The sequence below is a fragment of the Prionailurus bengalensis genome, chromosome B4 (genome assembly GCF_016509475.1).
Source record: "Prionailurus bengalensis isolate Pbe53 chromosome B4, Fcat_Pben_1.1_paternal_pri, whole genome shotgun sequence".
NCBI lineage: Eukaryota > Metazoa > Chordata > Mammalia > Carnivora > Felidae > Prionailurus > Prionailurus bengalensis.
Window position 1 is genome coordinate 78,943,905 of NC_057358.1, and position 17,454 is coordinate 78,961,358.

The 17,454-nt window shown below is 46.4% G+C and overlaps 1 protein-coding gene across 1 annotated transcript; it reads right to left on the reverse strand.

Annotated features, from left to right (window-relative positions):
* Window positions 1-4,063: 4,063 nt before the first annotated feature.
* LOC122473619 (keratin, type II cytoskeletal 2 oral-like) lies at window positions 4,064-16,594 on the reverse strand (the record flags this gene model as incomplete). The annotated part of the gene is given in 9 exon segments (XM_043564264.1): window positions 4,064-4,207; window positions 4,325-4,463; window positions 12,744-12,898; window positions 13,434-13,554; window positions 13,556-13,590; window positions 14,073-14,140; window positions 14,807-14,952; window positions 15,978-16,207; window positions 16,325-16,594. Coding segments are annotated over 9 exon segments (1,308 nt in total), but the record flags the coding sequence as incomplete, so codon positions are not given.
* Window positions 16,595-17,454: the final 860 nt, after the last annotated feature.

Consider the following 17,454-nt stretch of genomic DNA (forward strand, 5'->3'; position numbering starts at 1 on the left):
TATCTTTCCAAACGTCCATTCATTCTCTCAGCAGTCGTTCGTCAAGCACCTACTTACACCAGGCACCAGGCTACCCAATAGGAACACGATTCTGCACAAGACGAGGTCCAAGGTCTGGAGAAACTCACAGTTGTATTGAAGGAGGAGCCAGTTATGTAAACAACTCCTTATATCACATTGGGATCAGTGTTTTGGACAGTGGTACTATAGGCATAAGAGGAAGAAAGGCTATGGAAGGCATCATAGAGGAGGCAATTTTGAGTGGGGTATTGAGGGATGAGTAGGAATGGGCCTGGTTGATGGACAAAAAGAGAAAAGCATCCCCAATAGACAGGAAAACATTTCAGATACAGGTGGGTGGGGAGGGTTAGTGAGAGACCCCACATTCTTGCAGAATAGAGGACATGGAAGGGGGGACAGGTGATATGGAAGGTTGAAACTGATTATGATGGTGTCTTTGTGCTATGCTCCAGAATCAAGGCTTCACTCTGTGGGCAGTGGCCTTGGGGCTGACTGCACATCAGGATCACTGGGCAGCTTTTAAGAATCCAGATCCTCAGGCCTCACTCTTGATCTCCTGAATCAGAATCTTAGGTAATGTGGCCCAGGCACCTGTATTTTTTTTAAGTTCCAGTTTGCTTGAACTCTGATGTACTAATCCCTAAAACATAAGCAACCTTATTATAGGAGGAAAATTTCCACATCTTTGTGAAGGGCTGGGGGAGCCATAAGAGAGAGTCACCCGTCCTGTCATCAGACCAGGTATAGACTTTTATCTAGTCCAAGAGGCTGGGCCAAGCAGCCAGTCTTTAGAGGCAGGTGCAAATGCTGATGACTGAGAAGCACCACCAGAGCGCTGGAGAGCCAGCAGGGAGCTTCGAAACACATCACTGAGAAAGGGCAAGAAAAGGTGAACCACAGCCTAGGGCAAACATGTATCTGATGGGTCTCCAAAACGTCATGATGAGGGAAAGAAGCTAGACACAGAAAGAATATATTCTGTATGATTTCATTTACATGAAATTCTAGAAAAGGCAAAGTAACCTGTAGTGACAGAAAGCAAGCCCCAGCCTGGGCCTGAGGGCTGGAGGATGATTGACAGCAAAGTGGCGTGGGAGAAAATTTTGGAAGATGTCCTATATTTTGATTGTGGTTGTATTTACACGGGGATACACCTCTCTGTGAGTCAAAACTCACTGAAATGTACTCTGAAAATGACTGCATTGTTATCGTATGCAAATTATACCTCAGTGAAATTGATTTTAAAAAGGGGACAAGAAGGGTGTCTTGGGTGGCTCAGTCAGTTGAGCATCTGACTTGATTTCAGCCCTGGTCATGATCCCAGGGTCTTGAGATCAAGCCCAGTGTTGGGTTCTGTGCTGAGCATGGAGGCTGCTTAAGATTCTCTCTCTCTCTCTCTCTCTCTCTCTCTCTCTCTCTCTGTCTCTCTCTCTGTCTCTCTCTCTCTCTTTCTCTCTCTCTCTCTCTTTCTCTCGGCATCTGGGTGGCTCAGTCAATTGAGCATCTGACTTCGGCTCAGGTCATGATCTCGCAGTTTGTGAGTTCAAGCCCCACATCAAACACTCTGCTCTCAGCAAAGAGCCCATTCTGGATCCTCTGTCCCTTTCCCCCTGTCCCTCCCCTGCTTGGGTGCTCCCTCAAAAATAAAACCATTTTTAAAAAATTTTTAAAAGAGCCAAATTATGGAAAGAGCCTAAGTGTCCATCAACTGATGAATAGATAAAGAAATTGTGGTTTATATACACAATGGAATATTATGCGGCAATGAGAATGAAATATGGCCTTTTGTAGCAACGTGGATGGAACTGGAGAGTGTGATGCTAAGTGAAAGAAGTCATACAGAGAAAGACAGATACCATATGTCTTCACTCTTACGTGGATCTTGAGAAACTTAACAGAAGACCATGGGGGAGGGGAAGGGGAAAAAAAAGTTAGAGAGGGAGGGAGCCAAACCATAAGAGACTCTTAAAAACTGAGAATAAACTGAGGGTTGATGGGGAGAGGGAAGGAGGGGAAAGTGGGGGGTGGGCACTAAGGAAGGCACCTGTTGGGATGAGCACTGGGTGTGGTATGGAAACAAATTTGACAATACATTTCATATTAAAAATAAATAAATAAATAAATAAATAAACCATATTCAAATTGTAAAAAAATAAATAAAACAAAATACACACTTGTCAATAATTACAGTTTTTATGAAGGGAAATAGAAACCACGTCTACTCTGGTCACTAAACCACTTAGGATAAGAGTGACTTGAAAATGGGACCCAGAATTAAAGACAGTTCTTGTGCGTGATGCCAATCCCTCACTGTGGCAAAAAGGTGGCATTATGCTCCAAAGGGCTGATGTGGTTTGTCTACCGTCAAGTCCTTATAATCTGGGACTAGCTCAATCTCCGGGGGGGTGGGGGGGATACAAAAGAAGGCAGGATTTATGCAGGATTTATGATGGTGGACGCAAAGGGTTCATGCATGGCCCTTTCCACGGCGGGGAAGGGTCGCTCTCTCCCATCGCCCTCACCCCCTCACCTCGACTGTCTGACACAGATTGAATGACAAGGGAAGTAGAGTGTGTCATTCCAGCTCCGAGAAAGTCCTGGGAGGTCCAACGGGCACAACAGGAACTGGGCTTGCCCCCTGAGGAGCGCCATCCCACGTGGCTTCGGCCCCGGCTCCCTGCTTTCCTCTTCCTTGCCCAGCCCCACCTTCATGTGCCTTCCTGAGAAGCACAAAGCCACTCTGCTGCTGTGCACTTGTCCATCTGGCCACCATACCTGCAAGAGGAGAGAAGTCTGGGCTGGGCACAGCTGTGTCAGAGGCATGCTAGGAAGGTTCCCCGGCTGGTCCAGCTCACCCCATGTTCCAGCTTCCAGGTTCCAGCCCTGGGATTCCATGGGTGAGCCAAACAGAGAGCCAGCCTGGTCATAGGGACCCACTGAGTCCTGTGTCCTCCCAGCTCATCCCGGCTCTGGCATAAATGTTCAGGATGTTGGTAATGGACCATAGAATGGGGTAAGGGCAGTACTTCTCCAAGCCCAGACCTAGATGGCACACGGCCTCCTTTCCCATTCTGCAGCCCTGCTACGCAGGTCCAATCCTCTTTTCTGCCATATTCCTCCGCTCCCCCACCCTGAGGCTTAGGGACCCCCCCCCCCCATGGCTCGGGAGTATCTCTCTGTTCCTCAGTCAGCACTGCAGTTAATATCCCTGCAGTCTACCACGGGGCTAGGAACTCACAGAAAGCGACCCCGGGCTTCTGTCTCTGCAGCCCCTCTCTTAATCTAATCCCTGTGCCCAGTCACGCTGAGGCCCAGCTCTGCTGCTCTGGTCCCCAGACAGAGGGCTCTGGGAATAAGGACCATGAATCAACTCCTTGGTCACAGGAGCCCCAATGCCTAGCACAGGGCCAGGCACAGATTAGGCACTCTATTTGCTTTATTATTTACCTTTTAATTACTATAATTGTAATAATAATAAAATAATAATTATTAATAATCTGGTTTCTAGACCCTTAATTAATATGAATTAATAATAACAATGTGGGGCACCTGGCTCAGTCGTTTTAAATGTCAGACTCTTGATTTCGGCTTAGGTTGTCATCGCACGGTTTCATGAATTCCATCCCCGCACGGGGCTCTGCTCTGACTTCGTGGAGCCAGCTTGGGATTCTCTCTCTCTCTCTCTCTCTCTCTCTCCCTCTCTCTATCTGCCCCTCCCCCACTCCCGCTCTTTCTCTCAAAATAAATAAACTTTAAAAAGATAATAATAACATTGTATCACTATTTGCCAGACACTTTTGAAATGTTCAGTATATGTTCAATGAATTCACTCTCAGGACAAACCTCTGAGTAGATACAATTATCATCCCTATTTTACCAATTAGGAAACTGAGGCACAGAATAGTTAGGTAAGTGACCTATGATTGAGCAGTTAGAAAGCCACATAGTCAGGGTTAAACCCAGGCAGTGTGGATCTAGAGTCTGTGCTCATAAACACAGTCTACACTGCAGGTCTACCAGTGAGACGCATTAAGCTTCTTCCCTATTCCTCACTTTGAAACCTGTCCAGGTGGGCCTGCAGGCAGCTGGTGTAGGACTCAAAGAAGGGCTGCAGGTCATGGGCACTGGCCCTGGAGGTGGCCAGCTGCTCCTGCAGGAGGCACCACTTGGTCTCCAGGAGCCATACCTGCGGTCAACCAGGGACGAGAGGTCATGGCCTGCCTGGCCTCCAGCTCACGAGCAGACCCACTGCCCCAACCCAGGCCTTATGTTCCCAGGCCCCCTCCCCACCACAGGCCCTCACCTTGTCGATGAAGGAAGCAAAGTTGTCATTGAACATCTTGATTTGCTGCTTCTCTTGGTCTTCACCCTCCTGATCTAGAGGGTCGATTCCCATGTTCAGGGACTGAAGGAGGCTCTGGTTGATGGTCACCTCCTGGATGCTGAGGGGAAAGCCCCCTGAACCCTCATGGCCCCCAGATCCACCAGGAATGCCTCCAAAACCACCATATCTCCATTGCCCCTTCCTCCAGCCTCACACAGGCTCTCTCCAAAGGCACCCAAACATCCCCAGCATCCCCACACTGAGCCCCCAGCCTGGGTGGCACACTAAGCAAGATTTTCTTGCTTCCCCCAAGGCTGTATAGGCTCTGGCTGCCAAAGGCATCCTGTATCATGACACAGGCTATGAAAGCAGGTTAGATAAAGGTGCCCTCTCCAAAAATGATGTAGTCCTAGGAGTGCAGAGTTTCGTCATAGACAGTGGGCTGAATCTCTGTCCCCCACTCCACTCCGCTGCTTGGGCCTCAGCTAGAAGTCCTTTGTGGTAAAGCCTCATAAAGATCTGCTACAGCTCTGGTGGAAATGTGGTAAGAATGCTCGAGAAGTGGCACAATTTGTTTGTTGTAGAGAATTTAGCGTAACCAATTATCTGCTGTCTTCTAAGTCTGCACCAGCCACCAGGATGTGGCATTGACTTTGCAGTGCAGACTACTACTCAGTAATGGCATTGCGTTTCCTAAGGACAAGGTTATGTTGTGTCGTGATCCAATAAGGGAGTCCGTCTCAGATCCTCTCCAATCACCAGGATTGGATAGCGGGGGGTGGTGGGGGAAGAAGACACAGAAGGCTCCTCCACTGAGAACTCCCCGGCTGACAAAGGGAATGGAGGTGCACACAGCACATGGAGAGACACAGAGACCCTAAAGCCACAGCAGGGCCATGAACCTCAGGACCTGATCTCAGGATAAATTTGGAGCAATTCACACACACACCACACACACACACATACACACACACACGCACACACACACACACACACATGCCCTCCATGAGACCTGAAGGGCCAACAGGGCTTTACTAAAGACACATTATGACAGACTAGCTTTATCTCATTTTCAACAGGGGCCACCTGCCCAGTAAGCCAAAGGATACTACAGGTGTAGGGAAGCAGGGTCCCAGAAAGATGCCAACTGGGTTGCTCATGAGGCAGATGGAGAAAGACCTGGAGGAAGTATAGCACCAGTAGCACATCCTTGGCCAGCTGACTCCCATTCTCTGACCTGGACAGTGCCCCTTGACAGGATGCTCGATCCTCCGCCCTCATTCACTATGCACTCATCCAGTATCTGCTCTGGGCCCAGAACTGCCAGGTGCCGCAAACAATGGCTGTTGCCTGCTCTGCCTGCTCAGTCTGCCAGTTCACGGGCCAGCAAGGAAGGCAGACACGTCAATACAAAGGTACTGAGAAAGACAGGTGTGTTCAGGGCCTGCTGGTGACACGATGAGGGGGTGAGTAACTCTATTGGTAGCTGAGGGGCAGACATGGAAATCTCTCCTCAAGAGCAGATGTCAGAGCTGAAGGAAGATGGGGTCTCAGAGAGTATGCCCGCCAAAAGGGAAGCATTTGCAAAGGACCCAAGACTTGGAAGAGTTCAGAGTGTTTAAGAAAATGGAAGCATTTTGCTCACTGGTAAAGGTAATACAGAAAAGGGTGTGGTGTTCTGGGACCGCGTTGGAGAAACAGGCTGAGCCCCTTCAAGAAGGCCTGATAGGTCATATGAAGATGTCAGATTGCGTCCTCAGGCAATAGGGAGCACTGTAGGACTTACTGGGGGAATAACATGGTAAGATTTGTGCTTCAAATGCAATGCAGACACCCTCAAAGTCCTCCAACCTCCCAGATCTTGCTTCCCTTCAATAACCAACCAAATGTCCAACCCCCATTTCAATTCTGCAGGGAGTTCAGTACCTCCCTCTCCCCCACACTTCTGTGGAGCCCTGAGCCAGACCTTCCCTGGTCAGTCTACAATACATCTTCCTACCTGTTGCTCCCAGTCCCCAAGATCACCGTCCGCCCGTAGCCCACCCTGGCCGATAGCTGACCCCAACCCTCTTCCTTTGCCAATGATGTACTGTAATGAGAGTACAGTGCGATCCCGGAATGACCCCAGTTCCTTATCTGGCATCCCTGTGATAGAAATGTCATGGGCATCCCCTGGGAAATGCTTCCTTGACCGTGGCCTCCATGTGTGATCTCCTGACATGTTGTAGGAGCCACTCTTCCTCCCTCTCTCTCTGCCCCTCCCCAACTCACATGCTCTCTCTTTTGCTCTCAAAAATAATTTTTTTAAAAAAACTTAAAAGAAAAAAAGAAGTAAGGATATAAACAACCCATAGTACTTCAATTCTATGGAATACTCTTGGCAATAAAAAGAAGCAAACTATTGATACACAGAACAAATTGGAGGCATCTCAAAGGCATTATGCTGAGGGAAATAAGTCAGTCTCAAAAGGTTACCTACTGTGTGACTTGTTTATATGAGATTCTCTGAGAGACTAAACTATAGTGACAGAACAAGTCAGTGGTTGCCCATGGTTAAAGGTGGAGGGAGTGTGTCACTATAAAAAATAACATTCAGGAGTTTTGGGGGGTGACGAAACTATTCTAGACCCTAACTGTGGTGGTGGCTTCACGAATCTATACTACATAACTGTTAAAATTTATAGAATAGTTCACCCCAAAAAAGTCCATTTTAACATATGATAATTAAAAATACAGACAAAGGAAAAAGGAACATGTTGAACAATATCACGGCACAGGGGTGGAGGTGGGGGAACACTAAATTAGCAGGACACTAAATCTACAAGACAAATGACCAGGTTTCTTCAAGAAATAAATTACAAGGAATAAAAAAGAGGGATATGACCCAATTGCAATGCATGAACATTTTTTAGATCCTGATTAAACAAGTGCTTTTAATGCAAACATTCACAAGACATTATGGGAAATGTGAACTCAGACTGGATTTTTTTTATTTGAATATAGTTGATAGGGGCGCCTGGGTGGCGCAGTCGGTTAAGCGTCCGACTTCAGCCAGGTCACGATCTCGTGCTCCGTGAGTTCGAGCCCCGCGTCAGGCTCTGGGCTGATGGCTCGGAGCCTGGAGCCTGTTTCCGATTCTGTGTCTCCCTCTCTCTCTGCCCCTCCCCCGTTCATGCTCTGTCTCTCTCTGTCCCAAAAAAAATAAATAAACGTTGAAAAAAAATTTAAAAAAAAAAAAAAAAAGAATATAGTTGATAAACTGGACTGAATTTTTTTATCAAAGAATTAATGTTTATCCTGTTAAGAGTGATAATTTTAATATGGTTATATTATTTTAAAAGTCCTTATCTTTTAGAGAAACTTAAGGACTATGTATGAATAAAATAGTATGATGTCTGGGATTTGTTTCAACATAATCTGGAGGGGTAAAAGGAGTGGGGAGAATAGAAATGAAACAGAATAATGAGTTGATTGTTGAGTTGATCGGTGATGGGTACAGAAAGAAGCATTCATTTACTCTTCTGTCTATTTTTACATTTATTTGAAATTTTCTATAATAAAAAAAAGTTTTTAAAAAGCTACTTCCCTTAAGATTAAATATAACACCTTTCTCCTCTATTCCAGCTCAGGATGAGTCAGTGGCAGGAGCTGCCAAACTGCCAACTGCAAAGTTGGAGGATACATAGTGAGAAGCTCCATGCCCACTCTTTTCCTTGGGCTAGTCAGGCCACTCTTGGGAGTTTGGGTTGGGTTCCAGACATCCAGAGGATGTGATGTCTATGACAGAGCACCCAGAATGGTAAGGGCACCCAAAGCAGAGTTGGAAATGGAATGATTCCACAAGGAGAAGGAATCCAATAAAGGGGAAAAACATCCTCGAATATTTGTAGACTGTTGTGCACAAGAGGACTTAGGATTTTCCCTATAGCCACAGAGGGGGAAAAACTTGGACCAATGAGTAGAATTTACAAGGTAAAACTCAGTTTAGTGTCCTTTATGAAAGAGAGGAGTTACTTTCCACAGGAAGCTGCTGACTATAGAATGGTGTTTTAGAGAAGACTTCAGTATCCAAATGGGGATTCCTTTTCAGGGCCTCTGAAGTCATTTCTAGCCTTGAAAGTCTGACTCCTCAGAAATTAATTAACAGTGGTAACCCTCAAAATAATAGTGGTAATATCTCCCATATATTGAGTACCTATCTTGTTCTAGGAGCTGACCTCTGTCGTGCATTGTACAATTTAATCAATACATCAGTCAACAAGTACAAATTTTCTGTCTGATATCACATAAGATACAAACAATATATGGCATAGTCCCTCTCTTTAAAGAGCTTATAATCTAGGGGTGCCTGGGTGGCTCAGGTGGTTAAGCGTCCAACTTCGGCTCAGGTCATGATCTCACAGTTTGTGGGTTCAAGCCCCACGTTGGGCTCTGTGCTGACAGCTCAGAGCCTGAAGCCTGCTTCAGAATCTATGTCTCCCTCTCTCACTGCCCCTCCCCTGCTCATGCTCTGTCTCTCTCTGTCTCAAAAATAAATAAAACATTTTTTAAAACTTTAAAAAAGTAAAGAGCTTATAATCTAGTTGCTAATCAAAATTTGTATACAAGTAGTATAATATCTGTATGAATATTTTCACTTTATAAAATACTTTCATGTATATTATTTTATGTATTTTTTGAAACATCCCTAAGAGGTAGATATTGTTTTTATTATCACATTAGCGAATACTAACAGCTAATATTTTAAATTACTCTCTTCCTCTGTGAGTGTCCAGTTTCCAATTTGCTCATCATGAGCCTAGCTCTGATCAAGAGAAGAAGACTATCCTCTCAATTTTCTTTATTTTCATTTCCCTCTCATCCCAATAAGGGAGTTAAATTAAACATAATAATCCAAAAAATAATAACAGTAATAATAGTAATAATCCATGTTTTTAAAAAGGAAGCAAGTATGCTAATCATCCAATGACAAATACTGCCCAGCAGCTGAGACAAAAAAGCAAACATGCTAAATTAGGTAAGTTTTATTATCTATAAGGACTCTGACACTTGTTTGTTGTTCCTGGTTTTAAAAGAAACAAAACAAAACAGACAAAGCCTGGGTCTATTTTAAAGTTGAACTTTGAAACAAATATTAATATTAACATTACTTGATCTTAAGTGGAAAATCTGTGAGCACATGTAAATAGTCAGAACTAAAGGTGGGACTGAGAAGTCAGGTTTGGAGGGATTGAATCCCCCAGGTATCTGGACCAGATCTCAGAATCAAGGACAGAGCCGGGCTGTGACTAGTCAGCTTCTGCTTCAAAGACCAAAGACATTCCACCCCACAAATCTATCATGAAACAAACAAAACCACACATGTGACATTGGTACACCATGCAAGTTACAAGCATGGACTCTAGGGTCCAACTACTCGTGTTCAAACCCTGGCTGTACCACCTGCTAACTGCATCCTTTGGCATAGTGTGATCTTTATGTCTCTGTGCTCCTTTTTCTCATCTATAAAGTGAGGATAATCATACTTACCTCATAAGATCATTGTGAAGATTAAATTATTTATGTGTGAAATTCTCCGAACAATGTCTGAGGAGGTGAAAATTACTAAATAAAAACTTTTTTTCATTTATTGATTTTCCAGAGCCTTGAGATCTCAAGATGTGGGAGGAAAAGGGAGACAGAGAGCTACAGAGTCTTACTGGGAAGAGGGGCAACTGTCATTGAATCATAAGGAATGAGGACACAAGGGCAACGTTTGACCACATTCTCCTACCACTGTAGCCTAAAGCCCCCAAGTGGGAGATAAATAAAGGCTGCCCCTGGAGGTGACCCAGGCTGGGCACTGCAGTTAGTCAGTTGGCTGTCACTGAGCCATTTGGAATTCTTGGCAAAGATTACTGATGCCAGTATGAGAAGTGTGCCAGCCCCAAGGCGTGTCCTGCCCTGGGATAGATCCAAAAAGAGTGAAGCACAGCATGGCAGTTGAGCAAAGTCTGACCCAGTTGGCTTAACCCCAAAGACTCCCTCAGCACCCTCCTCCTCTCCTCTTCTCTCACTCCATACGTAGCTGCTAATGTAATGTCCTGCAGGCCACATTTTGAGTATGTTGCTCTCTGGTTCGGCAAACATCACGGGTCCCTATTATTCTGAAAAACTCAGAGTCAAATACACCATCACATATTATAATTTAATGAAGAAAAGGAAACAGAGACCTGAAAGGAGGCAAGAAAAAGTTTCTATATAGGAGAACAATGAGCAGGTGATGAGCTCAAGGACAAACTCCTAACCTGACAGTGTCTACCTGGGTCCCCTCTTGGCTTTAGGCCTCCAAGCAGATGACAGTATTTTAGGAGAGAGGAGCGATTATAGAGAGGTGTGGCTAAAGCAGGGGAAATCCTACAGTTGCACATCAAGGTCCAGTCTCAGTATTTGATGCAGGAGCTCTGGTCACTGCTGGTGGCAGTCTGCACGATCCTAGCCGAGGAAGAGGATGAACTGCTCAGTCTGGGACTCTGATCCATGGAGATGCTCGTGGTTCTGGACTGGATGCCTTTCCCACATTGGTGGACTCACTGTCCCTTTGGATGCCCTGGCCACCTCTGTTGCCCAAATGCCATTGCTGCTGCTGCTGCTGCTAGTGCTCCCAGCACTAATGTTCTTGCTGCTGGATGTTTGGCTGACCACAACTGCAAAAAAAAAAAAAAAAAAGGAGGGGGCTGCTCAGTGTCATCTGTCTGTCTAAATGCCCACTGTATGCATTCCTATCTTTGGAATGAGCGTCAGAGAAAATTCAAAAAAAGGTGACTACCCTCCCATGGTAGGGAGTTCTTTGTCTTAGGGGGAATCCAGGACACACACTGGATAGGACATTAGATAAGTCCTACCCAAATATGACTCTCCCTTTGCCCCTCCCTTTCTTTTACTCTTGGAATCAAACTGTGGAAAAGCCAATTTGCAGGTAGGCAAGCTGAAGCAAAGCCACAAGAAATCATCTCAAATAATAGAAATGGAGTGTGTAAGATACTCACAGATGCACACTGGACTCTGACACTCCCCAGACATCTTGTTTAGGAAAACAAAATAAATATGATGGGAACCTCATGGTGGTTCCTCTCAGCATCTCTGTTCAGAATTATCCCCTGGGATGCCAAAGTACAATAATCTGAGTTGCAGCATCAGGGATTGAAATTAGACATGAGAAGGGCTTCCCTGGGATTCTAGGATGGGGATGCAGAGAACAGAGATATAATGTGTCTCTGGATACTTGGCTCTGTCATCACCTTGGCCTTGATTCCCTCACTGACAAACCTGGGATAATATACTTCTTCATCAGTTTGTTGAAGAGAGTAAATTAAGCCATGAAGAATGTCTAGTACAGTGCTTGGCCTATACCAAAAGTGACACAGCTTTTATCTGTGCCAGAGATATAGAGTCAAAGAAGAGAGACTGATGCAGAGAGGAGTGGAAACTAGTTTGTAGAACTGGAGGAGCAGGCTACCAGGACCACCTAGTACCCATCTTGTATTGTCCACCATCCCAGGATTGACTGACACTGACCTTTGGGAAGAACCATATGCCTGTTGGAAAGCACTAAGTATTCAGCTGTAACAAATATATAAAGTTGGTGTTGTCCCCGAGCCCAAAGGGGGAGTGCTAGGCAGTATAATTCAGTTAGGCGAGCATTTGTTAAGACCCTCCTTTGTTCCCTACCACTGTGTCTAGCCAAGGACCATACAATCCTTTGAAACTTGATTCTCAAGTTGCCCTCCTTGCCTTGGCCAGAGTCCCCACACACCTGCACTCCTCGCCACCCAGCATCTTCTGGTAGGTGGCAATCTCCACATCCTATGCCAATTTGACGTTCATCAGCTCCTGGTAGTCACACAGGAGATAAGGCTGGTATTCTGAAATGGGAGGAGAAAAAAAGAGAAGGGCTGAATCTTTAAACCCACCTGGGCACATAGCAGGTGACCACAGGTCTCCCTCCAACTGTCTTAATGAAAACTTCTAAGCTGTGTGCTGTGTTGTTAACCGTGCTAACTTCTTCTACCCATATCATTCATATCCATGTAGCTACACTATGCTAGGAAATTCCAGTGGTTATTTGAATCCTTACTCAGAGATATTGGTCACCTGCTTCCCAATCTCTTAAATCTCATACCCCACGGTATGAGACCCGAGAAACTCAATGCCACATATTCCGTGGAGTCTGGGGCCACACCCAATGAAATGAGGGAAGACCATTCTATCTTGAAGATGATGGCTGGGAGTAAAGGTAACATACATGAAGCCATAGCTCTGTATGGTGTATCCTGGGAAGCCCCCTGTAGGTTCCAATGAGGACCTGAAAGGCTTTCCAGCCTGCTAGGTTCAGATAACTCACCAGCATCAGAGTTACAATCCTAGGCTTTGGGGAGCCACAGCTGCCTGCTTCTTGGTGCCCTCAATCTTTGCCCACAGCCTCTGGACCATCCTTTTGAGCTCTGCAATCTCATTCTTGGTGCTCCTCAAGTCAATGTCATACCAGCTGGCTATAGTCTGCAGCCTCCCAAGCTAGAAGGTGTGGAGCAGATAGGGAGAGATTATCTCTAACCCTCAAATACATGTGTGTTAAAAGGAGAATAGGGGGAGCCTAGGTGGCTCTGTCAGTTGAGTGTCTGACTTAATTTCAATTCAGGTCATGATTCCTGGGTCGTGGGATTGAGCTCTCCATTGGGCTCCATGCTAAGAATGGAGTCTGCTTAAGATTCTCTCTCTCTCTCCCTCTGCCCCTCTGCCCCCACCTAAAATGAAAAAATAAAATAAAATGAGAATAGAAGTGCAGTTAACCCAGAAAGTCCTAACATTACATGGAGGTCCAGCAGGCATTTAGAATGAAAAGTATTGCTTAACTAAAAATCACAGTTGCCCCTAAAGATATCAGGTAGTAGAATGAAATGTACTGCAAATTATGGATATTTGCGAAAGTTATTTCAGTGGGTTTCCCATTGAACAAAATGTGCATTATCTGGGATGGGCCAGGAGGGGCTGGAGGTGAAGGAGCAGGAGCCCTGGGTGAGTCTAGACTGATGCAGTCACCCTTATTTACCTTGACCCGGTACAGCCTCTTAGCCTCAGCCTTGCTCCCCTGGGTGATCTCCTCATACTGGGCCTTGACCTCGCTGATGATGCTGTCCAGGTCCAGATGCCAGTTGTTGTCCATGGACAGGCATATCACTCGATTCTGAGAGCACCTGGTTGTACTCCTACATGCCCACAGGAGCACACCATTGCACAGTATTGCCTTCTCTCTGGGATGCCCTAAACCTTCCATGCACTGGCTCCGGAACGTTGTGAGATCTAGAAAACTAAATCTTACTGGGGGGAAAGGAAGGGGACAAGACAGAGACCCAGAAACTAGGCAGCAAGAAACTTCCCAGCAGGCAGTGAGGGATTTCCCTTAACTCTCCCGAGGATTTCCATTGGGAGGCTATGTACATGGAGATTCTAAAGATATGGGCTGCAGATTCTGAAAGCTTGGAGCCAGGGGAAGGAGAACATAAGCAATATTACCAAGGAGGTATAAAACTGAAAAAATGAAAAAGAAATAGGGATAAAGATGGAAAAGACTTTGCAAATGTTTGCTGCCAAGTAGATTTCACAAAGGAAGCTGAATGCCCAGAATCAAGCAAGATCTAACACCACATGTTGTGGCTTCCACTCTACAGGATAGTATAGAGGTGCTTACCGCTTCAAAGAGGGCTTTCAGGAAGTTGACGTCACTGGTCAGACTCTCCATTTTTATTTCCAAGTCTACTTTGGTCGTGCAGGAAGTATCCACATCCCAAAAGTAAAAAAACAGAGAACCAGCCTTTTTAGCTTTAGTATTGCTCTCATTCATTACCATTGCATTTAAGAATATTGATACTGGGGCACCTGGGTGGCTCAGTCGGTTAAGCACCTGACTTCGACTCAGGTCATGATCTCACGGTTCGTGGGTTCCAGCCCTGCTTCAGGCTTTGTGTTGACAGCTCAGAGCCTGGAGCCTTCTTTGGATTCTGTGTCTCCCTCTCTCTCTGCCCCTCCCCCACTTGTGCTCGCTTGCTCTCTCTCTCTCTCTCTCTCTCTCAAAAATAAATAAGCATTTTTAAAAAAGATACCATGCTTATGTAGTTGTGGGAGCAAAAATCACTTAAACCAGACATTACACTTGCAGTAGAGAGTTTTGACAATTAAACTCAGTGTTAGAAAAGATCTTTATTATCGATTTTTGTAATTTTTAATAGTTGGCAATAAACTGTAATATGTAAGGACTGGCTTAAAGCCATTTTGCAACTGATAAACCAAAAACAGTTGAGAGATATCTTAGCTACAGAAAGAAAACCCTCAGGGTGTAGGTTCAGACTCAAGGCTGGCACTGTCCTGGGTTCTGATCATTAACACTTGGAATCCTGCTCGGGACAAAGTGTTCTCCAGTCTCACATCCCTGGGAAGGCACCACCATTCCCCCTTCCCTCATGCCATCTCCTCCCTGTGCTGTCTTGTTCTTCCCCACTGGCCTGCTCATCTTCTTCAGAACCGTGAACTCATTCTCAGCCTCTGAGCACTTGTTAAACTCATCCACGTACCTATGAGAAAGGAAGGAGGTCATGCTTAAGGGTGGCTGAGCCAAGGGTATGTGCACATGTGCCCAGGGAAAGCTGTTTTTTCCAGGAGCTAGTGTATAACCTGGGCAGGGCTGCAGGTGGCTATTCTCTGGATAAAACCAGGCTAAAGCCAGTTGAGTGGCATGCTTTATTATGATGGTAGGGCCTTTAAGAGCACATTGGCACCCCGTTTCTGACACTACAGGGTATTGGAAATAAGGGGGGTGGGGAAGAGGGGAAAGTGGGTAATGGGCATTGAGGAGGGCACCTTTTAGGATGAGCACTGGGTGCTGTATGGAAACCAATTTGACAATAAATTATATTTAACACACACACAAAAAGGAGATAAAACATGTGGTGGAACTGGTACATAACCCCTGGTGTCCTTGGACACCACATTCATAGAGGTCTCTGAATTCTCCACTGCAGGAAGTCAGTCTCATCCTCATGAAAAAAGACCCATGGTCACTCCCAAGGCCACCTTCCATCTGCCCCAGAAGCTCCCAGCTGTTCCATTCTCCATCTGTATCCTACCTCCCTTTGAATCTCCCTCATCACCCAGGACAAACACATTCTCTAACTGGTCCTCACTCTTGGCAGTACATTGAAATCACCTGGGGCTCTATAAAAGCTACCAATGCCTGGCTCCAATGCCCAGAAAACCAATGAGTCATGAGTGCAACCTGGACATTCAGAAGTTATAAAGCTCCCAAAGTGATTCTGGTAAACAACAAAGGATGAGATCCACTGTTGTTAATGCTAGAGTGCCTGACATCTTCCTGTGTCTAAAGGAGCTCCCTAGATGCCCATGCTGTGACATACACCTCATTCTCCTTGCCACCAACACAAATATCAAAAAAGAGCAGATCCTCCTGTCATCACACCCCCAACCTGATACCCCATCCTTTGGCCTACAGACTCAGGTCCTTGAGGACATGCACCAACAATTTCCTGGCTGGAAAGCCTCCACACCTCCTGACCTGCACCACAATCACCTAGACTTCACTCATTTCCTCTCATATTCCTCCACCAAGAGTCTGCATCGTGCTCTGCATTGTGCTCCATCCAGCTGATGCCGTTCACTCAGCAGCCTGTCCAGGTGGGCTCGCAGGCAGCTGGTGTAAGACTCAAAGAAGGGCTTCAGGTCACTGGTGCTGGCCTTGGAGATGGGCGACTGCTCCTGCAGGAGGCACCACTTAGTCTCCAGTACCCTGTTCTGCTGCTCCAGGAACCACACCTGTGGTCAACAAGGGAGGAGACCACATGGTCTGCCCAGCCTCCAGCTCATGAGCAGACCCACTGCCCCAACCCAGACTTCGTGTTCTCAGACCTCTTCCCCACCATGAGCCCTCACCTTGTCGGCGAATGAAGCAAACTTGTCATTGAACATCTTGATTTGCTCCTTCTCTTGGTCTTCACCCTCCTGATCTAGAAGGTCAATTCCCATGTTCAGGGGCTGAAGGAGGCTCTGGTTGATGATCACCTCCTGGATGCTGAAGGGAAAGCCCCCTGAATCCCCAAGGCCCCCTGATCCACCAGGAATACCTCCAAAACCACATCTGTCTCCATTGCCCCTTCCTCCAGCCCCACACAGGCTTCCTCTAAAGACACCTGAGTAACCCCATCAGAGCCCCCAGCCTGGACAGCACATCTGGCCACACTGAGAGAGACCTTCCTTCTCCTCCCAAGGCTGTTACATGCTCTGGCTGCCAAAGGCACCCCCTATCATGGCACAGGCTGTGGAGGCACTGCCTCCCCCAGAGCGTGAGGCTAAGTGGGACCTGGTGGGGCTGATACAGCCCTGGCTGGATGCCACGACAGCAGAGCGACCCCTTGAGCCCTTGGTGGCCTGGGACAGCCTGCTGGACTGCTGGCTCATTACTTTCTCTGGGCACAGGAAGATGTCCTGGTTCAGATGTCTCTGAGGAAAGTGCACCTTCTGACACAGGGAGATAGGTGGCCCCTTTTATAGGTCCCAGTGAACTGGTTCATTAATTGGATGATTTCCCAGGTTTCATTCTCTGGCTACAACTAATCCCCACACCAATTTCATTCGCTGTAATCCCAGAGTCTCTATTTCAAGTCTTTCCTGTAATTAGCCTTTTACAGACTTTGCGCACTACTGAACCAGGGCCCTCCCTTGATGAATGAGCTTGGCTCCTGCCAGGCATGGCTCAGTCCCAGGGCCCCAGGCACCAGCTTCTCAGGAGGCAGCAGGTTCAACTGGGTGACTGTGGCTTTTTCATTCCCCCAAAACTCTGGGCGTCCACTGGTGTCACTGTGCTGTCTGCCTCCCAGACGAACTCTACACAGGAGTCTGGGAAGAGTTTGGGAAGACAGAGTGGAAAGTGGGCTCCCTCCTAACTGTAGCACCTACAAATCTCACAGTGTGTCCCCATGGAATTCACCAGAGAGCCTCTGCTGGTGCATCCCTGGCTCTACAAGCAGCACCTCTGCTACCCCAGTCACAGGGGTGAGAATGTT